The sequence below is a fragment of the Papio anubis genome, chromosome 1 (assembly GCF_008728515.1).
Source record: "Papio anubis isolate 15944 chromosome 1, Panubis1.0, whole genome shotgun sequence".
Classification (NCBI taxonomy): domain Eukaryota; kingdom Metazoa; phylum Chordata; class Mammalia; order Primates; family Cercopithecidae; genus Papio; species Papio anubis.
The window spans coordinates 206,248,643-206,273,880 of record NC_044976.1 but is presented as its reverse complement, the minus strand read 5'-3'; the positions used below and the strand labels follow the sequence as shown (position 1 = coordinate 206,273,880).

General features: G+C 39.1%; 1 protein-coding gene and 1 long non-coding RNA gene across 6 annotated transcripts in view; one reads left to right on the top strand and one right to left on the bottom strand.

Moving 5' to 3' along the window:
• Positions 1 to 25,238, bottom strand: part of MTR (5-methyltetrahydrofolate-homocysteine methyltransferase) — a 105,878-nt gene that overhangs the window by 77,637 nt on the left and 3,003 nt on the right. For 4 of the 5 annotated variants that reach the window (XR_002519114.2, XM_031659757.1, XM_003893718.5 and 1 more), the window contains exons 2-8: positions 19,099 to 19,313; positions 16,532 to 16,621; positions 14,604 to 14,673; positions 12,787 to 12,879; positions 9,006 to 9,112; positions 6,179 to 6,238; positions 5,300 to 5,394 (exon numbers count right to left, since the gene is read on the bottom strand). Coding sequence is in view for 3 of the 5 variants with exons in the window: in XM_031659757.1 (XP_031515617.1) it covers positions 5,300 to 5,394; positions 6,179 to 6,238; positions 9,006 to 9,112; positions 12,787 to 12,879; positions 14,604 to 14,673; positions 16,532 to 16,621; positions 19,099 to 19,313 (730 nt within the window). In the remaining 2 variants the exon portion in view is untranslated. The remainder of the gene's footprint in view (positions 1 to 5,299; positions 5,395 to 6,178; positions 6,239 to 9,005; positions 9,113 to 12,786; positions 12,880 to 14,603; positions 14,674 to 16,531; positions 16,622 to 19,098; positions 19,314 to 25,238) is intronic. The other variant, XM_021931685.2, reaches the window with a different exon arrangement.
• LOC116271677 overlaps positions 19,273 to 25,238 on the top strand; it is a 29,256-nt gene continuing 23,290 nt past the window's right edge. The window contains exons 1-2 of the long non-coding RNA XR_004180352.1: positions 19,273 to 19,352; positions 21,452 to 21,558. This is a non-coding gene — a long non-coding RNA (uncharacterized LOC116271677). The remainder of the gene's footprint in view (positions 19,353 to 21,451; positions 21,559 to 25,238) is intronic.

The following is a 25,238-nucleotide window of genomic DNA, read 5'->3' as shown; positions in this document are numbered from 1 at the left end:
CCCAAAGAATCACTAAAAACTCCTTGAACAAGCAATTATACCAAGGTTTCAAAATACAAGGTAACTATACAAAACTCAATTGTTTACTTATATACCAGATATAAGCAATCAAAATTTGCAATTAAAAACACATGCCAGGTACGGTGGCTCATGCCTATAATCTCAGCATTTTGGGAGGCCAAGGCAGGTGGATCACCTGAGCCCAGGAGTTTGAGACCAGCCTGGGCAACACAGCGAAACCCCAGCTCTGCAAAAAATAAAAAAATTAACCAGGCGTGGTGGCACACACCTGTAGTCCCAACTACTTAGGAGGCTGAGGCAGAAGGATCAATTAAGCCTGGCAGGTTGAGGCTGCAGTGAGCCATGATCATGCCACAGCACTCCAGCCTGAATGACACAGCAAGACCCTGTCTCAAAAAAAAAAACAAAAAAACAAAAAAAACCCACAAAACCATTTACACTAGCATCAAAACAAAAGAAATACTTGGATCTATATGAAAAAAAAAAGACATTAAAGTGGATCTAAATAAATGAAAACATATTTCAAGTTTATAAAGAGGAAGACGAAGACAATATTGTTAAGGTATCAGTTCTCACACTTGATCTATATTCAAAAGAATCCCAATGAAAATCCTAGCAGTTACTTTGTGACTATCAACAAACTGACTCTAAAGTTTGTATGGCGAGACAAAAGACCCAGAATAGCCAACACAATAATGAGAGAAAAAACAAAAGTTGAAGGACTGACCTATCCAACTCCAATACTTACTAAAAAGCTCAAGCAATCAAGACGATGTGGAATTGGTGAGAGACAAACAGATTAATGGAACAGAATAGAGTCCAGAAATAGAACCACGCAAATATATTCAACTAATCTTTGACAGAAACAAAGGCAATCCAATGGAGAATGGATATTCTTTCCAACAAATGGTGCTGGAACTATTGGGCATCTGCATTTGAAAAAGTTAATTTAGACACAGACATTACATCTTTCACAAAGACTAATGGAATGGAACACAAGACGTATATATAAATTGCAAAACGATTAAAATTTTGTAAATAACACAGAAAAAAGTTACATGATCGTGGGTTTGGCAATGAGTTTTTAGGTAAAACACCAAAGGTAGGGTCCATGAAAAAAAAAACTGATAACTAGAACTTCACTAAGATTTAAAACTGTTCAGCAAAAGAGAGTATTAAGAGCATGAGAAGACAAACCACAGGCTGGGAAAATATATTTGCGAAACACATTATCTGATAAAGGATTTGCTATAGTTTGGATGTGGTTTGTCCATGCCAAAATTCATGTTGAAATTGAATTGCCAATGAAACAGCGTTGGAAGGTGGGGCATTTACAGATGATTAAATCATTAAGATCAAACCCACCGAGTGAGCTCCCTTGTTGCATGCAATGGCGATGTTCACATAGTGCAGAGGCGAATCTGCGTTACACAGAGCAATGGTAGGCAGGTTAACATAAAGATGCCTCCACAAGAGGCTGCTGGTCAGCCCTCAAGTCAGTAACCACAAGAAGCCGTGGTTCCCGGAAGGCTGCCTGGATCTGGTTAGTGAAGGTTCCAGAAGTGAAGCGGCCAGGAACTAGAGTGGCTCCAGTGGCAGCAGCAAACTTCAGCATGGCCCTCTGGTCAGTATTCCTGGAGGATATGACACTGACATCAGCAGGGTTTTTAATGGCAACAACGGCACAAGCTGCCAGCAGAAGCTTCTCCCAGGTCCTCTTCAGATTTATGATGTAGATCCCATCATTTTTCCTTTATAGAGGTACTGTTTCATTTGGAAGTCAAGATTGGTGCCACCTAAATGGGTTCCTGCTGCAAGGAACTTAAGGACATCCTCCTCTTTCATTTGCAGGGCATCCAGGGCTCCAGACATTATGAAAGTTTCCCTTTAAGTTACAATGGGAATCCAGAACACTGGATGGACTCCTCTGTGAGTAGCGCAGAAAGGCCACGGGAGATTTGTTCATAGTTGCTCCAACTTGGAGGCAACCAAGATGGTCTTCAATATGTGAATGGAAAAAACCCGTAGTACGTCTTCGCAACGGAATATTATTTAGTGTTAAAAAGAAACAAGTTATCAAGCCTACAAAGACATGAATGAACCTGAAATGAAGATCACTCAGTGAAAGAAGCCAGTGTGAAAAGGCTACATACTATGTGGTCTCAACTATATTCCATTCTGGAAACAGCAAAACTTTAGAGACGGTTAAAAGATTCCTTGCCAGCGAGCCGGGACAAAGAATAAATAAGTGGAGCACAACAGATTTTGGGGGCAATGAAACTACTCTGTATGATACTGTAATGGATATATGTTACTCATGATATATTTGTCAAAACCCACAGAATATACAAAACCAAGAGTGAACCCTAAGGTAAACTACAGACTTCAGTTAATAATAATGTATTGATATTGGTTCATATTGTAATAGGTGTACCACACCAATGCAAGCTGTTCATAATAAGAAAATTTTGAGACTCCATCTCAAAAGAAAAAAAGAAGAGAAAACTCTGTCTCCTGTTTTCAAAACCTAGATCAAATGTCACCTTCTTTACAAGCTGTCTCTAAATCCCACAAGAACTCCACTACCCCATGTATTGCCAGATTTTTATTCATAGTTCTGTATAGCATTGTGTATTTTATATTTTAATTTACTTATGCATTTCTCCTCGTGTGGACTATTCCACATTGGCCTGTATTCCAGGACATATAGTAGTATTTCAATAAATATTTGATGAATTACCAGTAATATAAAGGCTCTATCCCACTGTTCTATAGTTCGTGATAAGCGCAAGTCAGTAAGCAAAAGTTTCCTACATATATGTAAGAATATGTATCCTTTTCACATATTATTTGCTGCCTTCTATCTGCCCCTACAGTCTGTAAGATTCATAGCGAAACAGAGAGCAAATACATTCTCTCTGTGAATGGACTGTAGTTGAAGTCATAGAAAGGATTATTTTTAAAAATTTTTAATTAAACACTGAGTGGATCAAAAGTCAGAATAAACTGAATGTCTCCTTAAGAAATAAAAACATAAATTATTTAGACCTCAATAAAACCTCATCTTGGGACTCCTGGAGGTGAGGCAGTGGCAGGAAGAACGTCCTCTAAGGCGCCCTGGAGAACTCTCGGCAAACTAAAGACTCCAGTGACACCCAGGACAACACAGAGGTTTTACCTAATCGCTAGGAAAGACTACATCATTATTATTAAGATCTTGCATTGGTGTGGTACACCTATTAGAATGTGAACCAATAGCAATACATGATTAGTAACTAAAGTCTACAGTGTACATTAGGGTTCATTCTTGGTTTTGTATATTCTCTGGGTTTTGACAAATACATCATGAGTAACATATATCCATTACAATGTCATTTACTTAACCACATAACAAATTCAGACTTAGCAAAGGGGCGGGAAAAGAGAAAGACAGTGAAGGGAGGAATGCTCCAAACACTCACGGATAGGCACAAAAATTTAAATAAACTAGATAAAATTTGTCTTCAGAGACCCCTACACTTCCTACCCTCAGTTTTTCGGTTAAACATTTATTACATCCCTACTATGTGCCAAGAATTCCACTAAACACTAGAGAAATAAAGATGAAGAGACTGCTCAGAAAAAAACTCGTAAGCTGTGAAGGTCATCTACAACCAGTTCAAGACAACAATTTTCTTAATTGTCAGGCCCAATCAAATGTCTATTAATGCACTTTAAATTAATAGCACCTTTTAAGAAACCACAATATGACACTAAGTCAACTGTAAGATACGCTCTGTAATTACAAACATTTAAGTGTGAAAAAAAAGAACATCACATAATTGATAAAATGTGATATAACACAGTGGTTAAAAGTATGCTCCTGTCCCCAGATTCTCTATTTACTTCACCTTGGGTGAGTTACAACCTCTGAGTCTCAGTACCCTTCTTGTTAAAATGGGGACATTAATACCAGTACCAACCCTCAAGGTGTTACTGCCAGAATTAAAGAAAGAACTCACATAAAGCACTTAGAACAGAGCCTGGCACACAGCAAACTCTCAACAAATGTCTACCACTCTTACTTTTTATGGTAAAGGCTAAAATAAAAGTAAACAAAGAACATCGATCTGGGCTAGTGAGAGAGGGAATGTTCTCTGGAGGGAAGATTCTTGAGTCTTAAAGGCTAAGAAGGCTGGGCGCGGTGGCTCAAGCCTGTAATCCCAGCACTTTGGGAGGCCGAGACGGGCGGATCATGAGGTCGGGAGATCGAGACCATCCTGGCTAACACAGTGAAACCCCGTCTCTACTAAAAACATACAAAAAACTAGCCGGGCGAGGTAGCGGCGCCTGTAGTCCCAGCTACTCGGGAGGCTGAGGCAGGAGAATGGCGGGAACCTGGGAGGCGGAGCTTGCAGTGAGCTGAGATCCGGCCACTGCACTCCAGCCTGGGTGACAGAGCGAGACTCAGTCTCAAAAAAAAAAAAAAAAAAAAAAAAAAAAAAGGCTAAGAAGAAGTCAGCAGAGTGAAGAGGTATGGTGGACGGAAACAGGGGAAAAGGGGAAGGGGACCAGCATAGCTTCCAGGCAGGAGGAATAGAAGAAAAAAGCCCAGGAATTAAAAGAAAACTCCAGGCAAAAAACGGTATATATACTCAGATACTCTTCCATGTCACTCAAAGTACACAATTTAAAACATTTTGATATGAAAAATAAAATGTAAATAGGGAGATATTTTTAAATAGATTTTAAAAATAGTCATGTTAATTTAATTATTCAGAGACAGGGTCCTGCTATGTTGGCCAAGCTGAAATACAGTGGTTATTCACAGGAGCTATAGCCTCCAACACCTGGCCTTAAGAGATCCTCTCCTGCTTCCACCTCCCAAGTAGCTGGGACTACAGGCACACACCACCATGCCAAATGCCATATTCACTTTACAGATAAAAACCTGAGCTTTAGAATTCCCACATTATTCCATGAATGACTGCTTCTGGTTGCCTCATAAATAGGGAGTGGCACTGCCCTAAAATCTGCAAAGCACTGCAAACTATAAAGGGCACACCTACAGACAAACAGGCAACCATATGAGAACTTTTCCAGTCCCTCAAATTGACCCATTTAGGCAGCAATCTTCTGAATCCTTTTGGGAAAAGTCGGAAAGTACTTAAAGGAAACTCAATATAGAAATGGTACAGTAAAAATATGTGGAAGCAATCCCCTTCCAGGTCATATTCCACAGCCATGAGAAAAGGTTCCCCCATAAAGAAAAGAAGTTACAGAAAGATGGATCACTCACCAGAGTGGTTCTGCATGAGACAAGCTGATGACAAATGCCTCTCCTGTCTGTCCAGAAAGAGTCCGTCCACTTTTATCAACAATCGTCCCTGAAATCTGAATTGACAAAGTAAACAAAGTCAACAATACAGACTCAAGAATATAGCTATAAAGACAAAATCAAATGAACAAGCTGACTTCCTTTGCTCTTTTACAAGGAAAAGAAATGTGGAACTCAAATTCAAAGGGAGCACTTTCTATAACAGTCAGAACAGACATATGCCAAGAGATCAGGGGAAGAGGCAGGAAGCCACAGAAACAGAGACAAGGGAAAGTCACTGAGGCAAAAGCAATGACTGAAACAACTTTGGAATTCACACATCCAGTCTTATTAGAGGCAGTTTTCCCAGAGATAACATCAAGTTATCCTGACCTCCTGCTGTTAAACATGGGACTTATCTAACACCCTTGTTTGGATTCAATTCGCTTCTCACCAAGCAATTTTAGGACTCAGCAGAGAGGTCTGCCTACTGAGTTAATAAAGTGGCAGTCTGGTGTCTTTGGTGTTGGCTATGTGGCCATCAGCATGCAAGGCCACCCTCCTTGGGCCTTAATGAGACTGAGCCTTGAAGCCTTTGGCTTCAAGGACCAATACAGTGGGCTTCTTTTGAACAGCTTGCCTTTCATCAGCTACTTCTAGATTCATTTTCCTTGCCTCTCCAGATATAAGACTGTTATTAGTCTAGAAGTGGTGGGAGGGAAGTGAACAATGGAAGTTAAAGTAGGTGAGTTCTAAAAGATACTATTAATAGTTCTACTATGCAAGGCGGGGAAAAACATGCTCAAAAGGACAATTATTAATAGAAGACAGAATGTATTGTGCAAACACTTTAGAACTTACAAAGATAGGCCGGGGAGCATATTTCTCCTCAAAAAGGTTTTGGAGTGCAAACACAGCTGCCTGTCAGGGAAAAAAGAAAGAACGTCTTTATTTCTGAGACTGTTTCCAAGATTAGTCTAACTTCCTGATTAGAATGCACCCTTTTCTAAGACCTCTCTTCAGATAAGATATACATCAAGCTCTCTGGGAAGAAGTGTCTTCCTTATAAGGCACAACTCCAGCACCCCTTTCTCAAGTGTAATACTGTGCATATTAAAACAAAACAAAAGCTGACTGAAAGTTCACCTAGGAACTAGTATTTCCTCTGAGGAGGAGCTAAAGGGTATTCTTTCTTCCTTTCCTCAGTAAAAATTAAAAATAAATAAATAACACTCAGGAGGCTGAGACAGGACGACTGCCTGAGTTCAGGAGTTCAAGGTTGCAGTTGAGCTGTGATCATGCCACTGCACTCCAGCCTGGATGACAGAACAAGACTCTGACTCAAAAATTAATAAATAAGAATGTCCCTGCTTTTCACATCCTTTCATACACATGGTAGGTATATGAACCAACAGTATCCATCATTGCAAAAAACAGCATCAGCTTAGATTAGGTAGTAAAGGTACAAATCCTATGTTATTCTGTGCTGTTCAGTCCACGTATTAAGTTCCAGGTAATGGATCTTCTCTTTTTATCATTTTATTTCTTGATTTTAAGATATGTATGTTTTCACAATTAATTCTCTGAAATCAGAATGCAACCTGTAATTAACATGTATCTTTCCTGTGATGGTAGGTTTTTTCATGGAAAGTTACTAAATCAATAATATCAGAATTTCCTCTTTAGAAATAGACAAATTGATCCTAAAGATCTTATGGAAAACAAACATGTAAGAATAGCCATGAAAAGGGGTATCTGGAAAAGGGGATGGGACTCAATGGAAAAAAAATCTAAGCCTACCAGTTACTCAGACATATTCTAATGTTATGGTAAATGGTACAACAGCGTCACATCAGCAGACAGATTACTAGAAAACACTAGATCCAAATGCACTCCAGAATTTTGGATGATAAGGATAATGTTCCACATCATTCCTATCACTGTGAAATAACAGGATGCTTAATAGATGGTGGTAGGAAAACTAAACTTTAAAGGAAAAAAGTTAGCTCCCGATTCTATTTCTCACTCCAAAATAAATACCAGATGCATCATGAGGGACATTAGTTCCATATAATCAGAATGTATGCCACACATTTGAAAACTTAGAAACTCAACAAAACATATCTTTAATGCTTTATCCCCTCATGTTAATCCCTCTTATTTCTAATCTAAACAATACCGTGACTCTTTGCAAATGTATATACGAATCTCATTTCAGATATATTCCTTATCTTGTTTGTTACTGCTCTCATTTTCAAAATGTATATCTGATTTCCTTTTCAAATTACAATTTGTTTACTGGAGATTCACAAAACAATTTCTAAAAAGATATATAAAAAAGAACCCAATGAAAGTCATGTGTTAAGAATAAGGTAGGGTGGTCATCCAGCTTCAGGCCGGTAGTGGCTCTCTATGTTCTTCCTTGCAAGTACTTTAGAAAATGATCTTTTTGAAAAGTTCAAAAACTCTGGACCTGTGGTCTGATTCCCACAACAATTAAACATTTAATGAAACTGTAAAGTACTAGGGAGGAAAAGGCCATTTTTCCATTTTTTTTCTTCTCTTCAACTGAGGAGTGCCTCTGTAACTATAGTCTCCCCCTCCACAACAAAAAAATAGAATCTGTAAATTCAACCATACAGCATTTAAGAAAAATTCTCCTACACCATTAAAACGCACACACAAACACACACCACCACCACACTACCACCATCACCACCATAAAGAAAGTCAAATGTCAAACAAACTGGAGGACAGTAGCTGCTGTTCATTATTGAGAAGAGCCTCATTTTCTCAGTAAAGGACTCAATTTTAAAAAGCCAAAGTCCAATAGAAAAAAAGGACAGAAGACGTAAGTCATAGAAAATGAAATATAAATAGCTCCAAAACTGAAGAAAGATGATCAATTACATTAGTAGTAAGAAAAATACAAATTAAAACTACAGTGAGGCACCACCTGTCAAACTGGAAAAGGTCAAATAGTTTAATAATACACTGCGCTAGTGAGGGTGTTGTGAAACCAGCACTATTGTACACTTCTTGCTGAACGGAGTATAATTGAGTCCAGTCTCAAACGAGGGTAATTTGACACTAAAGATAAAAATTAACAATGCACATACCCTTTGATTCAGCAATTTTACTTGTAGAAATGTATCCTACAGACACACTGTGTAAAAACATATGTATAAGGATATTTGCTTCTCTCTCCATAAATTTATGTGCCTTTGCATGTATGTAAGGAACACAAACACACACGTACATGCATGCTTATATCTGTACAGCATCTGTCAGGACCCCCAAACTGGCAATAGTAGCTGTCTCTGGAAAGGGAGCTGGATAACTAAAGACTAGGAAAGGAAAGGATATTCACTTTTCACTCTGTGTATTTATGTATCTTTCAAATTTAGAACCAGCAGCATGTATTTATTACCTATATACGCATTTATACTAGCTATATATCAAAATATCTATTTTCATAATTAGAAAAAAGTTATTTTAAAAGCTTCAAAAGCAGGTTTAAGCTTTTCTTATTGTACTGGCCTCAGTTAAAAACACTCAAGAATAAAAGGGAGCAAATGCAGGTAATTTACTTAACTTTGATAATGGCTAATATTATCTTTTCTGAACATCAGGAGACTCTCCCACAGCCCTCAGCCCAGCCCTGTCTGCTTTTACTCCCTTAGCTCACCTTGGCATTGGCAGTATCAAAAATAGTTTCAATGAGTAAGATATCAACTCCGCCATCCAGAAGTCCTTTGGCCTGCTCTTGGTATGCTTCAACAAGCTCATCAAATGCTGCAAAAAATAAATCACACCCAGCACATCAGTCATCAATATCCTCTGAATGGCCCTAGGGTATCTCAAGTGTAGGTCTGGCACCTGTGAACTACTGCTGGTTTAGAATGCATAGTTAAGAACATGATCTTTTTCTTTTTTATTATTTTTATTTTTTTAATTTATACTTTAAGTTCTAGGGTACATGTGCACAACGTGCAGATCTGTTACATATGTATATATGTGCCATGTTGGTGTGCTGCACTCATTAACTCGTCATTTACATTAGGTATATCTCCTAATACCATCCCTTCCCCCTCCCCTACCCCACAACAGGCCCCAGTGTGTGATGTTCCCCTTCCTGTGTTCAAGTGTTCTCATTGTTCAATTCCCACCTATGAGTGAGAACACGCAGTGTTTGTTTTTTTGTCCTTGCGATAGTTTGCTGAGAATGATGGTTTCCAGCTTCATCCATCCATATCCCTACAAAGGACATGAACTATTGCGGCTGCATAGTATTCCATGGTGTATATGTGCCACATTTTCTTAATCCAGTCTATCATTGTTGGACATTTGGGTTGGTTCCAAGTCTTCACTATTGTGAATAGTGCCACAATAAACATATGTGTGCATGTGTCTTTATAGCAGCATGATTTATAATCCTTCGGGCATATCCCAAATATAATGGGATGGCTGGGTCAAATGGTATTTCTAGTTCTAGATCCTTGGGGAATCACCACACTGTCTTCCACAATGGTTGAACTAGTTTACAGTCCTACCAACAGTGTAAAAGTGTTCCTATTTCTCCACATCCTCTCCAGCACCTGTTGTTTCCTGACTTTTTAATGATCGCCATTCTAACTGGTGTGAGATGGTATCTCATTGTGGTTTTGATTTGCATTTCTTTGATGTCCAGTGATGATGAGCATTTTTTCATGTGTCTATTGGCTGCATAAATGTCTTCTTTTGCGAAGTGTCTGTTCAATCCTTCGCCCACTTGTTGATGGGGTTGTTTCTTTCTTGTAAATTTTAATTCTTTGTAGATTCCAGATAATAGCCCTTTGTCAGATGAGTAGATTGCAAAAATTTTCTCCCATTCTGTAGGTTGCCTGTTCACTCTGATGGTAGTTTCTTTGGTTGTACAGAAGCTCTTTAGTTTAATTAGATCCCATTTGTCAATTTTGGTTTTTGTTGTCATTGCTTTTGGTGTTTTAGACATGAAGTCCTTGCCCATGCCTATGTCCTGAAGGGTATTGCCTAGGTTTTCTTGTAGGGTTTTTATGGTTTTAGGTCTAAATTTAAGTCTTTAATCCATCTTGAATTAATTTTTGTATAAGGTGTAAGGAAGGGATCCAGTTTCAGCTTTCTACATATGGCTAGCCAGTTTTCCCAGCACCATTTGTTAAATAGGGAATCGTTTCCCATTTCTTATTTTTGTCAGGTTTGTCAAAGATCAGATAGTTGTAGATGTGTGGTATTATTTCTGAGGGCTCTGTTCTGTTCCATTGGTCTGTATCTCTGTTTTGGTACCAGTACCATAAGAACATGATCTTTTGTAAGAAACCAAATAAAGAAAGGTGGCAGGGACAGAAGGTAAATAAGTAAGCTGAAGGCAGCTGTTCCTAAACATCTGCCACATAACTTCCACTTCCCATGTACAAGCTGAGGAGTGAGAAGGAAGGTGTACGAATTTCTTGAACATGTACCCCTTATTCAACATCTCTGAAATACATTATTCTTTCCACAGCTCATTTCAATCAACCGGTTAAGAGATGGCTGTGAGAAACATGCCACAGTGATGTGGACAGGTCGCAGGTTGAGTTGAAGTCACTCTGTGATAAAGGGCTGCAAGCCTGCAGATTTTGTCTCTGCTCTTACACCAACTGTCAGAGAATAAACCTATCTGGTGGGCAATTTCAGTCTCAAACAAAAGGTGTTCAATCACTCCTAGGTAAAATTTTTGTTAGAAATGTCTTGGACTCGCCCAGTGCAGTGGCTCACGCCAGCACTGTGGGGGCCTGAGGCGAGCAGATCACTTGAGGTCAGGAGTTCAAGACCAGCCTGGCCAACATGGTAAAACCCCAACTCTACTTTAAAAATATAAAAATTAGCCAGGCATGATGGCACACGCCTGTAGCCCTAGCTACTGGGAAGAGTGAGGCAGGATAATCGCTCGAACCCAAGAGGTGGAGGCTGCAGTAAGTCAAGATTGTGCCCCTGCACGCCATCCTAGGCAACAAAGTGAGACGCTGTCTCAATTGAAAAAAAAAAAAAAAAAAAAAAAAAAAAGAAATGTATTTGATTATCTATTTCCAAATGAGAGATCATCTCTCTCCCCATTTTATCTCCCAACCAAAAAAGAAAAAATGCTCAGATATCCAATAGAGAAGCCTATACAATAAAGTCCTCCTGTAGCATCACTGACAGGTTCTCAGAAATTGCAACTTTGACTAATATGTAACAAAACCAGTACTTTCTTTCTAATCAACATTATAATGAAATTCTGTTGAAGGAAATGACATTAATTGAGGGCCTACTATGCATCATTTTGCTTAAAGATGCAGTTTTCAAGAATCTGAATGACGTTAAGTGAAGACTTACTGTACTTCGCCTTGTACAGCCCAAGAGCAAGGAGAAGTTAGCTCCCCACTGGCATGTCTAGACCAAAGAGAGCATCAACAACACATAAGCCTGGTATGAGCAGCTCCTGGTGAAAAAGTGTGGTATCACAACACACAAAGTTCCATAAACCAAAAACCTACAAACTATACTTGCTTGATCTTGTCATCTCCACAGACTGCACTACCAGACATGGTATCATGACTATTCAGCTCTGATATTTTAATGCATTTTGTTTTCTACAGTCTTGATGCTTAGAAATTGACCTAGATATTTGGATGTTTTGTCAGATCTCAATATAAGTATGTTTATATATGGTAGTTTATAACATGTATAATGCCAACATGTTGATATGGCTTGGCTGTGTCCCCACCCAAATCTCATCTTGAATTCCCACGTGTTGTGAGAGGACCTGGTGGGAGGTAATTGAATCATGGGGGCAGGTCTTTTCCGTGCTGTTCTTGTAATAGTGAATAAGTCTCACAAGATCTGATGGTACTATAAGGGGAAGTTTCCCTGCACAAGCTTTCTCTTGGCCTGCTGCAATCCATGTAAGATGTGACTTGCTCCTCCTTGCCTTCTGCCACGATTATGAGGCTTCCCCAGCCACATGGAACTGTAAGTCCATTAAATCTCTCTTTCTTCTGTAAATTGTATGTCTTTATCAGCAGTGTGAAAATGGACTAATACAGATGTCTAGATAGTACAGACTGCCTTCTGATAAATGAGGATATCGTGGGCTATTCTATAATAGATCACAAACCTAGTATCCAAATTTGCTCAACTTCTGAGTTTACAGCTTTATTTTAGTTGGTTTCATTTCCACAGCTGACAGAGCAGCATTAACATAACACCATATACATTTGAAAGCAAGTTCAAATAATAATCATCATCATAGCTAACTTTCTATTTAGATGTCTACTATATTCCAGGCACTGTTGTACACCTTTTACATGGATTAAATCACAGTAACTCTAAGGTAAACCCTGTTATTGGTTCCATTTTACAGATTTATAGCTTACTGAAGCACAGAGGTACTTGCCCAAGATCAACGATTATATACAGTAAATACTCACTGATGTTCCTATAATCTGGTCTTTCCACAGACGGGGACACAGAGAGTGTCTTATTAGTCGGACCCAGAGCCCCTGCCACAAACCTCTTAATTCCTTTGGGAAAAGAAAAACACGTGTGAAATCTCTAAGTGGCTGAACATTTTTTGCTGTGAATGAATAGCCAATAAGATTTTTTTCTAGAACACAGATCTATAATCTTTTGTACACAACTCTGAAATCCAAAAAGCTCTAAAAGCCCAAACTTTTTTTTCAATTTGACAATAAAACTTGACCTCTCCTAAACTAGCAAGAGGCTACTTATAGTCTTTATCCAACTTAGATGATTCATAGATTCTGCTTATATATATTTGACCATGGGGCTGCCCCAGAGCCCATTAAGGAAATTATGCCATATAGGAGACATGCACGTATCATCACAAAACCAGTCCCCAAAACTCTGAATTCTCACACAACTGACTAAAACATTTCAGTAAATAATCCTTTTCTATCACCAGAGCTGTGTTTGGACAAATTCCCTCTCCTCCTATTTTTATAAAGCCCTAAAGGTTTTGAACTTAAGTTCTGCAAAATCACCTCACAGTAGCATTTAACTTGAAATGCTTTCTAGTACCATATTGCAGGCCCTTCACTAGAAGGAAATACTAAATCAGGATTAACAATTATAAAGCCTGAAATTGAAGTATGAAGCAAAGCAAATCTTTCTTCAATAACTTTTCCTCTGCCCTGGAGTCCAGGTGCTTCTAAAAATGACGTGGGAAGTTGTGTTCATTACACAGAAGCCAGGGTCATACCGCTCACTACCTTTGATGACTTTAGCCACTCAATAACCTGGTTACTATGCTTTGTAATTTAACTGGAGAAGACTATCAGCTAATTGATAAACCAGCTTTTGAACAAGTTACAGGCCCAAATATTCTTTCGCATCCCCAAAGCTAACCAATAACGTGGGTATAAGAAAAATGTCCTTATCTCTCCTTGCTTTAGCTGGTTCACTGTCCTCTGACCTGTGACTCTGCTGGAGTAATAGTCTATGCTTTTCCATGAATTTAAACATTATCTCTTAGAAACAGAGTTCATGTAAACTGCTTTGGTCTTCATTAGTATGCTGTGTATAACTTCACAGCAATTTTGCTTTCCCGTTGGCAATAACTTCACGTTTCCAAATCTTAAGGGGCTCCATAAATTTCTTATATTCCTTTCCCTCCCTCAAAGCCTCCTACCAGCTGGTGCCCAAGTGTTCTGATGGCATCCTGCCAGGAGGCTAGTTATTTCAGGAGCCACTTTTCAAGTACCAGCAAGACTGAATCTAATGCCACACTTTTTTGTGTGCTTCACAGAGCCTTCAAGACATCAATAGTATAAAGGGAAAATGCTTGAAAGGCAATATCTCTACCTATATCAGCTAATCACAGGGACGAGGGTGGCTTTAAAAAAATGAGATCAAATATCCTAATAATAGCCAAGATCATCAAAACAGCCAGCTGTTACTTTTAATGACCTGATGATGTGCTTCCAAAGAGACATAAATTATTTCATCTCTAAATACACAAGGAAGTCAGGGGCCTCGCTACCAAGCCAGGCTAAACCAGGCTGAAAGAGCAACCTGAGGACCACAGGGTTGGCATCAATTCAAAGATGTTGAGTGCTTGATCATGAAACTGCAGAGAAGTAATCTACAAATATGTAAAATACAGTGTCTGCAGTGTTGCTCATAAGCCAAAGGCCACATAAGGAAAAACTGCAATAAGGACAGCCAAGTTATAGCTGACTATATCAAAGGAACCACGTGTGCAAAAAAAGAGAAGAACATTCCTTACCTGTCTGGAGAGTTATCTCCTCGGCAGCTTTTCTGGCCACTCCTGCAGAGCACTTGTTCATCCGGTAGGCCTAATGTATCAACCACAAACATTAGCTTGTTCTTCTTTTCCTCCACACAATAAATAATGGATTCATGACCATCCAATACCCAGTGTTCTTCAGTAACAAAATGTAGAGTGAATTAATCTGAGGTCTGAGTGAAATCTTAGCCAAGCAGGCGTATCAGCTCCAGACTTGAAAGGCAGCAAGCAAAGATAAGAATCCTTGAGAACTGCTTTTAGGTTCTCCTCCCAAACCATGAGCTAGCTGGTAAAAGGGCAATCCCTAGACATCTAGCATGTCAGAGAATAACCTATGTAGTTAAATATTCTGAGAATTAAGAAAAAAATAAAGCAATGGAAACAGCATAGGCTTAAGAGGCAAAACACACAGGTGCAAGGACTAGTCAGTCACTGCCTGACCAGGCAGTTCCCACTGCAACTTTTCCGGGCCTGATTCGTGTACAATAGTTGGAATCAGTAATTCTGAATTTTTTGCATATTATTAACCACCTGAGAATTTGATAAAGGGCTATGAACCCTCTCACCAGGAAATAAAAAGGAAATATGCACACACACACACACACAGTGTTGCCTATGATTTAAGAAGGTTCACGGCCCTCCAGAAGCTCTTCCACAGACCAAGTCAGGAGAACCTAGACTCGTGATTTTCAAGTTCCTCTGAATTCCTAAGATCCTATGTGTCTTGAATAACCGCATCCAGGAATTTAATAACCAGAATATCCTAAACAGGTGTTGGCAAACTGCGGCTCATAGGGCAAATAGGGTCCACTGCCTGTTTTTGTAAATAGTTTTACTGGGATAAAGTAAGTCCATTCATTTATATAATGTCTATAGCTGCTTCCACACTACATGATTGAGTTGAGTAGTTGCAAAAGACTTTGCTAACAAAGCCGAAATATGTACTATACTATCTGACCCAGGCTCAAAAAAAAAAGGTACAGCCACTCTGAAAGCAGTATGGCAGTTCCTCAAAAAATTAAACATAGAATTACCGTATTATCTAACAATTCGACTTCTGCGTATATATACAAAAAAACTGAATGTGAGAACTTGAATAGATGTTTGTATACACATGTACATAGCAACACTGCATATTCACAATAGCCAAAAGGTAGAAGCAACCCAAATTATCAACAGATGAATAAGCAACACACACAATGATACATTATTCAACCTTAAAGAGGAAGGAAATTCTGACACACACGACAACAAGGATGAACCTTGAGGACATTACATTAAGTGAAATAAACTAGTCACAAAAGGCCAAATACTATATGATTCAACATAAGGTACCTAGAATAGTCTAATTCATAGAGACAGAAAGTAGAACAGAGTATGCCGGGGCTGGAGTTGGGGGCAGAATGGGAAAGTACTGTTTAATGGGTACAGAGTTTCAGTTTCGGAAAATGAGAAAGTTCTGGAAATGGACAGTGGTGATGATAGCAGAACACTGTGAATGTACTTAATACCACTGAAGTGTATACTTAAATATGATAAATTTTATGTTATGTGTATTTAATCACAATTTGTAAAAAAGAAACCAAGGCTGCCATCTAATACTCAAAAAGGCGTCACAATACTGTGTGCATACGGCCAATGATTATGCCTTTACCAACAGCTACTGCATAATAAGTATCATTTATACTTGATTATTACTTGCCCATAAAAGCAGCCAGTTGGAAAATGAATGGGCCACCATGTTCACAAGCAGGAAGGATTCACACCGTTTTCCCCGTCTCATCATAAACAACAGATAACTAGGCATTAGCTTGACTCTGCAGCTTCTAGTGCTTTACTCACTAGCAACTACCAATGCAGCAAACGCTTGTAAGTATCTTAGACACATGGAACAATGGAATTCTTACCAAGTGTTCAAGGCCATAGTCAGCTTGGGCAATGCTAGTGCTGCTGAAAGTATTTGTTTCAATGATATCTGCCCCAGCCAGCAAGTATTCCTGCAACAAGAGATTATAATGTCAATTATGAGCTTTAGAGTTTTTTGTCCCACCGGAATAAACATGCCCTTTCATTACCACTATTATCACCATCTATCTTTTGACCACTTACTAAGAGTAAGGCACTGCATTAGAAGGTAGAGATGCAAAAAAGGTGTAAGGATTTCACAGAAAGGCATGTGGTATGAATAAATAAACACAGAACTTGACTTCAGACAATGTTAACATCCTAAGGTTATAAGAATTTAATCAAGTCCCTTAAACTCTCTGAGTCTCAGTCTCCTCATTCAAAAATATTATAACCCTACTTCACAGGGTAGCTATCTGCTAATATAAAGTAACACATCAGCCAGGCACGGTGGCTTATATAATCATAGCACTTTGGGAGGCCAAGGTGAGAGGACTGCTTGAGGCCAGTTCAAGATCAGTCTGTGCAACACAGAAAGACCCTGTCTCTAACCAAAACAATACAAAAAATTAGCCAGGCATGGTGGCACATGCCCATAGTCCCAGCTACTTGGAAGGCTAAGGCAGGAGGACTGCTTGGGCCCAGAGGTTCAAGTGAGGCACAGTGGGCTAGAGTGAGCCACAGTGGCACCACGGTACTCCAGCCTGGGTGACAGAGTGAGACCCTGTCTCAAAAAAACAACATCAAGTGTCTGGCACATAATGGGCACTCAACAAACGGTAGTTCTGTTCCCTTATCTTCTTCCTGCTTTGGCAGAACCTGATGGCTACGGAGAAGTATACCATCTCAGAGATTTCAACATCTGACCACAATTTTTTCAGTCTACATCTCCTAGTCCCTCTGAACCAGCATCACATCCTTACTGAAACCCTCAAGATCTTGATGCTGCTTTGTGCTCTCTCTTCGAAACTCGTGTTCCTGGCTCCACTCTTTGCATCATCTCAACCTCAATCTGACTAGCACCCTGGAATCACTTAACCCCCTTGATTTTCCAACACTGAATAAACCCAACCCCTCTTAAGTCGATGGACAATGCTTGCAGAAGCACTGGGAGGAAAAAACCAAGATATGCATATTTATAGTAACAATAACAAACATCCTAAATATCTACCAATAGGGAAATAGCTAAATAAACTAAAATATATCCACTGTATTACATGCCATGTGACAGCTAAAAAAAAATGGATATCTACAAATACTGACATGGAAAGATTCTGCAAAGTATCGTTAAATAAAAAAAGAAAAATAGAATGATATGTAAAGCACGACACCATTAAATTAAAACACACACACAAACAGAGTACTATGAGTTTTCTACATATATATTCACTCACGTATACACACATATACATACATGAAAATGCATAACAAAAGAATCTGGGACGACACACACCAACTAACATCAGAGTTATCTCTAGGGAAAAATTAGCAATTTAGAGTATGGTCAAATGGGAATATATTATCTACGAGATTTGTTTCATAAGAACTAATTTAAGTTTTTTTAAAAGAACAAGAAAAATTGAAAATAAACTTAATGCCTAGGAATAAGAAGATTAGTTAAATAAATGATGATATATACAAAGAATAGATTATGAAGTTATTAAAATCATGTTTCAGAATATTTAACACTCATGGTATATAAGTAATAAACGCAAATTATAAGACAGTACGAAGCAATGTAATCCCAATTTAATTTTTTAAAATCCAAATATAGAAAACTAGACTAAAATATGAAACACATGAGTGATAGTTGTATCTTAGAATTTTATAATGGGTGAGCACCAGCTTTCTAGTTCATAGACAGCATCTTCTCACTGTATCTTCACACGGTGGAAGGGGTGAATAAGCGCCCTTGAGCCTCTTTATAAGGGCACCTCCTAATACCATCACACTGGGCATTAGGATTTCACATACAAATCTCACAGAGACACAAACATTGAGACCACAACAGTGCCCTTGTAAGAAGAAATATGAGTTTTTTTGTCCTTTATCTGCTTTCCGTCAAGTAAAGATACAAAAAGATAGCTATCTATAAACAAGAGGGCCCTCACCAGATGCAGGATCTGCTGGCACTTTGTGGACTTCCAGCTTCCAGAACTGTGAGAAATAAATGTGTGCTTGTATAACCCAGTCTATGGTAACAGGTAATATAGCAGCCGAAGCTAAGACACCACCTTTAAGCATTTCTTCATCAGGGCTGTTGCAGTGACTTGAATAAGATAGTTTTCTCACATTCACTACTGTGAAAACCCTTATTTGTCCAGAATCTCATAGTTTTTCACTAGAGTTTACATGCCTCAAGGGCAGAAAACCTATCTATCTCATCCCCTTATCCTGAGTGCCCAACACAGTGCATAACTTTTATTTGATGTCTAAAACTTGCTTTCTGAATAAACTGCCTCTTTCTTCTTTATTCTCCAGAGCACTCGGCATAGCAATCTGCCCTGATACATGAAATAGCTCGCAGAATAACAGAATGAATACATTTCGGAACCTGGGAATACTTTACCTTATGGATTTGGTAAATGACATCAGGCTGAGTTATACTTAAAATGTCATTGTTGCCTTTCAGCGGCCTGGCATGATCTTTAAATTCCTGACCTCGGAAGTGTTCTTCGTTTAGCTTCTGCCGCTGGATCATGGTCCCCATCCCTCCATCCAGCAGCATAATCCTCTTCCGCAGAATGGCATCGATCTCATCCCGCGGGGTTTTCTTCAGACCTGCTTTAAAGAAAGTGGAAGTTTTACTTTAAAGAATGAAAGGTAAAAAAGATATGTGAGGGAGGAGCTTGAGAGAAATTTATAATAATCTGCAATAAGGAGTAAATGGAGTTCATAAAAGATGCACTCATAACTCTATATAGGAAAATGCTGCCCAAAAAGGCCGTTAAATCTAACAAAGCCTAATACAAGATTGCACACAGCACAAAATCCCTGGTGAAGCACAAAACCAAGGTGAAGGTAGGCTATAACTTCTCCTGCTTTACAGATGAGGAAAACAGGCAATAATGGGCCAGTGATACAAGACTTTGCTCTCCCTAAATAAAATGATTTAGTAGAGAAAATTGAAAACCATCAATAATTCCAAACTACTCTTTAAAATATTAGCTTTGACCTTCTCCCTCACCTATTGCCAGAACTAATAATGGCCTGCAAACAGAGTTTTACTCATCTCTGCCCAATTATGAAATAATAACCGGCTAACACCCTTGAACTTCTCAACTCTCCCCACGCTCCTTGACTTCTAATTCCCAGTCCAGAAAAGGGCCCAATGCTTACTCCTTCTAATCCTGCTTTCTGGTTTCTATGACCTACTGGAAAGCCACAAAACTATGCTGACTGGAGTCACTGAAAATTTGTAATGTTCAGCCTCTTCTTTGGTTCACCTTTTCTTGACCTCCCTCAATACTTCTAACATCTGCTGTCCCAATTTCTGCTTTTTTTAGCACCAAATCCTTTTCCTCCTCACTCCACAAGTGATTTCACCTAATCCTATACAAAGAAGTCTTCTGTTGGAGGCTCCTCAAATTCACACCCTCTCCACCTCAAAATCCTCTTGCAGTCTGGCTCCTCTATTTCCCTTCTTTCTGCACCCAAGGAAGAGCGCATGATCACCAACACCTCCCATTGCTCCCCCATCTAGCCCTTCCCACTCCCACAGTTCCACCTCAGCAACCACCGATTTCTTATCTTTCTGAGGTGGCTTCCTCTTCCACCACTCTCCTGAAATTACTTTCTAAAGACGCCAATGACCTTCTAAATACCAAAAACACCTGGCCCCAATCTTAGACCCAGCTTGTAAACTATCCACTGGATATCGCTACCTCAACTACCCACCTGCCCCTCAATCTAATATTCAAAACCAAACTTGCATATATTCTCTGTCTCATCTCCTGATTTCTGTAAATGGCAACACCCTTCCCAGAAAACTAACCATAAAATCTCAATATTATCTGACTCCTTATTCTCCCTAATAACCAACATCTACTTAGATCCCAAGCCTTATAGATTTGGCCTCTAAAATGCCATGCACAATGGTCCCACCTTCTCGCCCTATGACAACCCCTTTCTTCAAGCCCTTACTACACAGGCCAGCTATCACCAATCCTCTCTGAGCTCTAGTTTGCATCCATGCAAATGAGATCATACATCTATGGAAGTGCCTTGTAAACTATCAAGTGTTCTACAAAGGTAAGAGATCACCACCATACCCAGTCGCCCTGTGTTCCAATCCATCCTATGAACCACTACCAGATAAATCTTCCTATAGAACAATTTTTTAAACCAGTTGCTTCCTCTGCTCAAACACCTTCAACAACTCCCTATAGCATATCAGAGTGAATACATGTTACTCAAAACAAACCTTAATGACACCAACCCATTCCTTCTGTGCTCCCTAAGAGGCAAGAAAAGCTGAAGTCAAACGGAGCTGGTTCTAAGCTATTTGAGCTCCTTGGAGCTCATGCCTAGCAACACCAAGGTCAGTACTTGGCAAATATTTCTTTAATTGAAATGACAAAAAAGTGAGGGTAGATGAGAAACAACAGGCAAAGATAATTTAAAACCCAAACCAGTAACTTAAGAATATTTGTAAGCTGGTATTGGGTGCAAACTTACAACCCTGCCTTGTCTTACTGTCCAGGGTCTCAAGTATACAACACAGGAACTGGGGCTAAATGGTGGTCACAGAACTTTTTTGAGTGACTTTCTCCAAGTGGGCTTCAGGGAGATGGCTCTAGTAACCTGAAAGAAAAATTTGCAATATCCAATATCTCATTTCTTTTCCAAAGCACTGTTTCTTTCAGGATGTACTATCCCTTTCCAAAGCCACCTCACTGGCTAATTGTTTATTGAACTCGCAGGTGAGAGAAAACACTTCCTGATAAAGGAACGAAGTTAAGTTCTAATGATCTACCAAAAGTACTTCAACAACCAAAGAAAACCACTTCTCGGGAAATGCGGAGAAAAGGTAGGGCTTAATGAAGCATGTATAACAGAAAGACTGGTAGGCATCAGGCAGTGGGCATCATTTCAACCTATAGTAGACACGGTAAATTCACATGCAGCGTTAATTTAGGCACTCCATGATGTGACTACCCTACCAGCCAATAAGCACTCAGAATTTGATAGGCTTAAGCTAATAGTGGCAGGGTGTGAAAATCCAAGAAATCTGGGTTTTAGCCCCAGTTCCCCTTAGTAGCTATGGGATTTTAGACAAGTCCTCTCTGTGCTTCAGCAAGATGAGGGAACATCGGCCCTGCCCTCATCATTGGAATTGTGATACCAAAATGAGACCATATGTTAAGAACTGGACCTCTTAAGTCACACAAGTCATGAAATGAGACATTGGTGTTTGATGTATAGTAAACATCTGATAAATATTAGCTACTCGTATTATGTTGGTATTATTGCAGAGCTGGGACTGAAGCTCTAACGATTGTGTTCTATATATTACAAAGTTCAGTGGGCTGTGAAAAATCATGTAAAGCCTGAAGCTCTCAGTTGTTCACGTTGGGGCGGGAATGGCATACTTGCAGGTTTGGTAATGTCTTCTTCAGTCACGTGAAAGAAGAAAATACCCAGTGAAAGCTGTTAAATGTAGATAATTTCACATGAGGAATGAGAAGACAATGAACTAAAGACTGTAACCTACATGCCCAAATGAATCGCTTTCTTCTCAAAAGGATGTAGCTGCAATTCTCCCTGAAATGACATCACGTGAACTTAAGTGGGTGACTGAATCATAAGGCTGGTGTGAGCATGGGGTGTGGCAGTGGCGAAATAGGTCATACACGTGACATTTCATATTTAAAAGGTATTCAAACTTTCTAGGGAAAAAAAGGCAATCTTTTCCACAGACAGTGAAGTATATTCTTTGACATCAGCAAAATGATTAATCAATATCAATCAATATCCTATTATTTACACGCCCTTCTTCCCATCTTCTCCACTGAGCGAGTGCACACATGTTTAGCAAATCTAACCACTCAGAGAGCCTCCACCCCTCCTCTCATTTTTATAAAAAGTCTTAGTACTTTTCCATGGGGCCCTTACGGTATACCCTTTTCAATCCAGAAATAATAAGCTTTGTTTTTGGACTTTAAGACAGTTCACTATTTACCATAAAACAACCCAGCTCCACACATGCAAATTCTGGTATCTTGTTTGTTGAGCCACCATATAGGCAAGAAATCAAAAGTTTTTAAAAACATCTGCTTTGGTTTTTTAGAAACCTGACAAACTTACTGTATAATTTATGTGGAAGAACTTTATGACTTCAAATGAAGAGGAACTTCTTAAGATGCAAAAAGACCAACCTCTTAATTTTTAAAAAAAATGATGAATTTGATTACACAAAAACCAAGGATTTCTGTTAAATGAAAGTCACCATAGACAAAAATAATAGACAATAGGTTGGGGGAAGATTCTTCAGTGTCTAAAGCTAATTTGTTTTCTCATTGATTTGTGTTAGTTCCTTGTACATTCCAGAATGTAATGTACAATGTGAATTTAAAAATACCTATAGAGTTTACAACAAAATGTATAAATATACGAATATATGTGAAAAAGGCAGTCTATGGAAACAAGAGAATTGTGAATGGAAAATACAGACAAAAAGGAATATATAACAAAACACATATGAGCAGGAATTTTGCGGACTGAATAAAAAACTCCTACGCAACTGAGGCCCTTAAAAATCCATTACTCAGGCTGGGTGTGGCAGTTCACGCCTGTAATTCCAACACTTGCCAGACCGAAGTAGGTAGATGACTGAGTCCAGGAGTTCGAAAACAGCCTGGGCAACACAGTGACCTCGTCTCTACAAAAAAAAACAAAAATTAGCCAAGCATGGTGGTGTGCACCTGTAGTCCCAGCTCCTAGGAAGGCTGAGGCAAGAGAACTGCTTGAGCCTGGGAAGTCCAGGCTGCAGTGAACCGTGATCATGCCACTGCACTCAGCTTGGGCAACAGAGTGAGACTGTCTCAAGAAAAAGAAAAGAAGAAAAACCATTGCTTCCTCATTATCTACTTGCTTATTTTTCCTTTAGAGGATAATGTAAGATTTCCCATTTAGAGAAACTAAGAAGTCTTCCTTCAGAAGGTCTGTTGGTATGAAGTGTCCACTATCTTAGCCTTCTGTATTCCTCCAGCTTTTCCAGTAGGAGGTCATTTTTCACTGGCTTTAATTACCATTCTAATTCAGCGGTTTCTAATTACTATCAGAACTTGCTCAAAAGAATAAGCCACCTTGACAATTCTTTCTCTTGGCAGAGTGGGGATCTATTGAAATGTCACTCTTCTATGAAAAACAACAACAACAATATTGTATTTATCTGTATTCAGTTCATTAGGTCTAGAACGTTCTGTATATTTAACTACTGACTAGTCAAGTTCTAAATAAAGCCGGTTCTTTCTGATTGTCTTTCACAGTAAATATAAGAATATAGTTTTGCAGTTAGTTCCTTCATTTAGCTGACTAGTTATAACACTATTTCAGAAATATTTTTATGTTTAATGTATATAAGTATATGTAAATAACTGCAGTGCAGAGGAGAGTCCCAAGGAACATTCTTGGCTTGTAAGCCTAAGAGATCACACAGTATTTTCTCCAGTTTTGAGTGGATTAAGGGAATATACTTTGTGGGGTTTTTTCCCCTGCCATTAACATCTTATTTTCTAGCTAACAATATTCTGATTCACAGCAAGTGTTCCAAAAAATAAACATGGGAATAAGTGGTTAAAGCCCTAGTCAGATTTGGAGGCGGGGTAAGTCAGCTAGCACCACCTTTAAGAACTAGCCTAAAGAATGACAAGATGAAGGCCTAAACAAATAAATTTCTAATATGTGCATGTAAGTTACAAATTGCAGTGTCAAGAACTCATCTCCCCTGAAGGTAAAATGACCCCAAGTAGGTCTGACTTACTTAGGACTCCTCTTTCCACTGTGCTAAATGGGGAACACATACAGCAAAAGCACATTTTCATTTTCTGCATTATCATCAAATGATCCCAATGCTTTCTCACCAGTGTCCCTTCTTTGCTTTATTAAAAAGTCTTACTACTGACCTACAAGTCACTTGCAAGATACTTTTCTCTTTCATTTTCGGATCTCTAATTTCTAGTTTGCACACACTTGCTACACTTTGTTTTTTGGGTTTTTTTGTTTGTTTGTTTGTTTTGGAGACTAAGTCTCACTTTGTCACCCAGGCTGGAGTCTCCGCTCGCTGCAACCTCCGCCTCCAGGGTTCAAGCAATTCTCCTGCCTCAGCCACCTGAGCAGCTGGGGTTACAGATGCTCACCATAAACTCAGCCAATTTTTGTATTTTTAGTACAGATGAGGTTTCACCATGTTGGCCAGGCTGGTCTCGAATTCCTGACCTTAGGTGACCCGACTGCCTCAGCCTCCCAAAGTGCTGGGATTACAGATGCGAGCCACCACGCCCAGCCTCTCTGTGGGCATCTCTTCGCTTGTGCAGTATTCCATTTTTAATATATATTATTTCCTTTGATTTTAATAACCTAGAGAAGAATTAGGCTGATAGCAATTAACTGGATCATTTATTCATTCCTTCATTAATCATTCATCAACTGAGTTTCAAATAACACTCATAGTACTAAGCAAGGATGAAACCAAGAAACCTTTAGAAG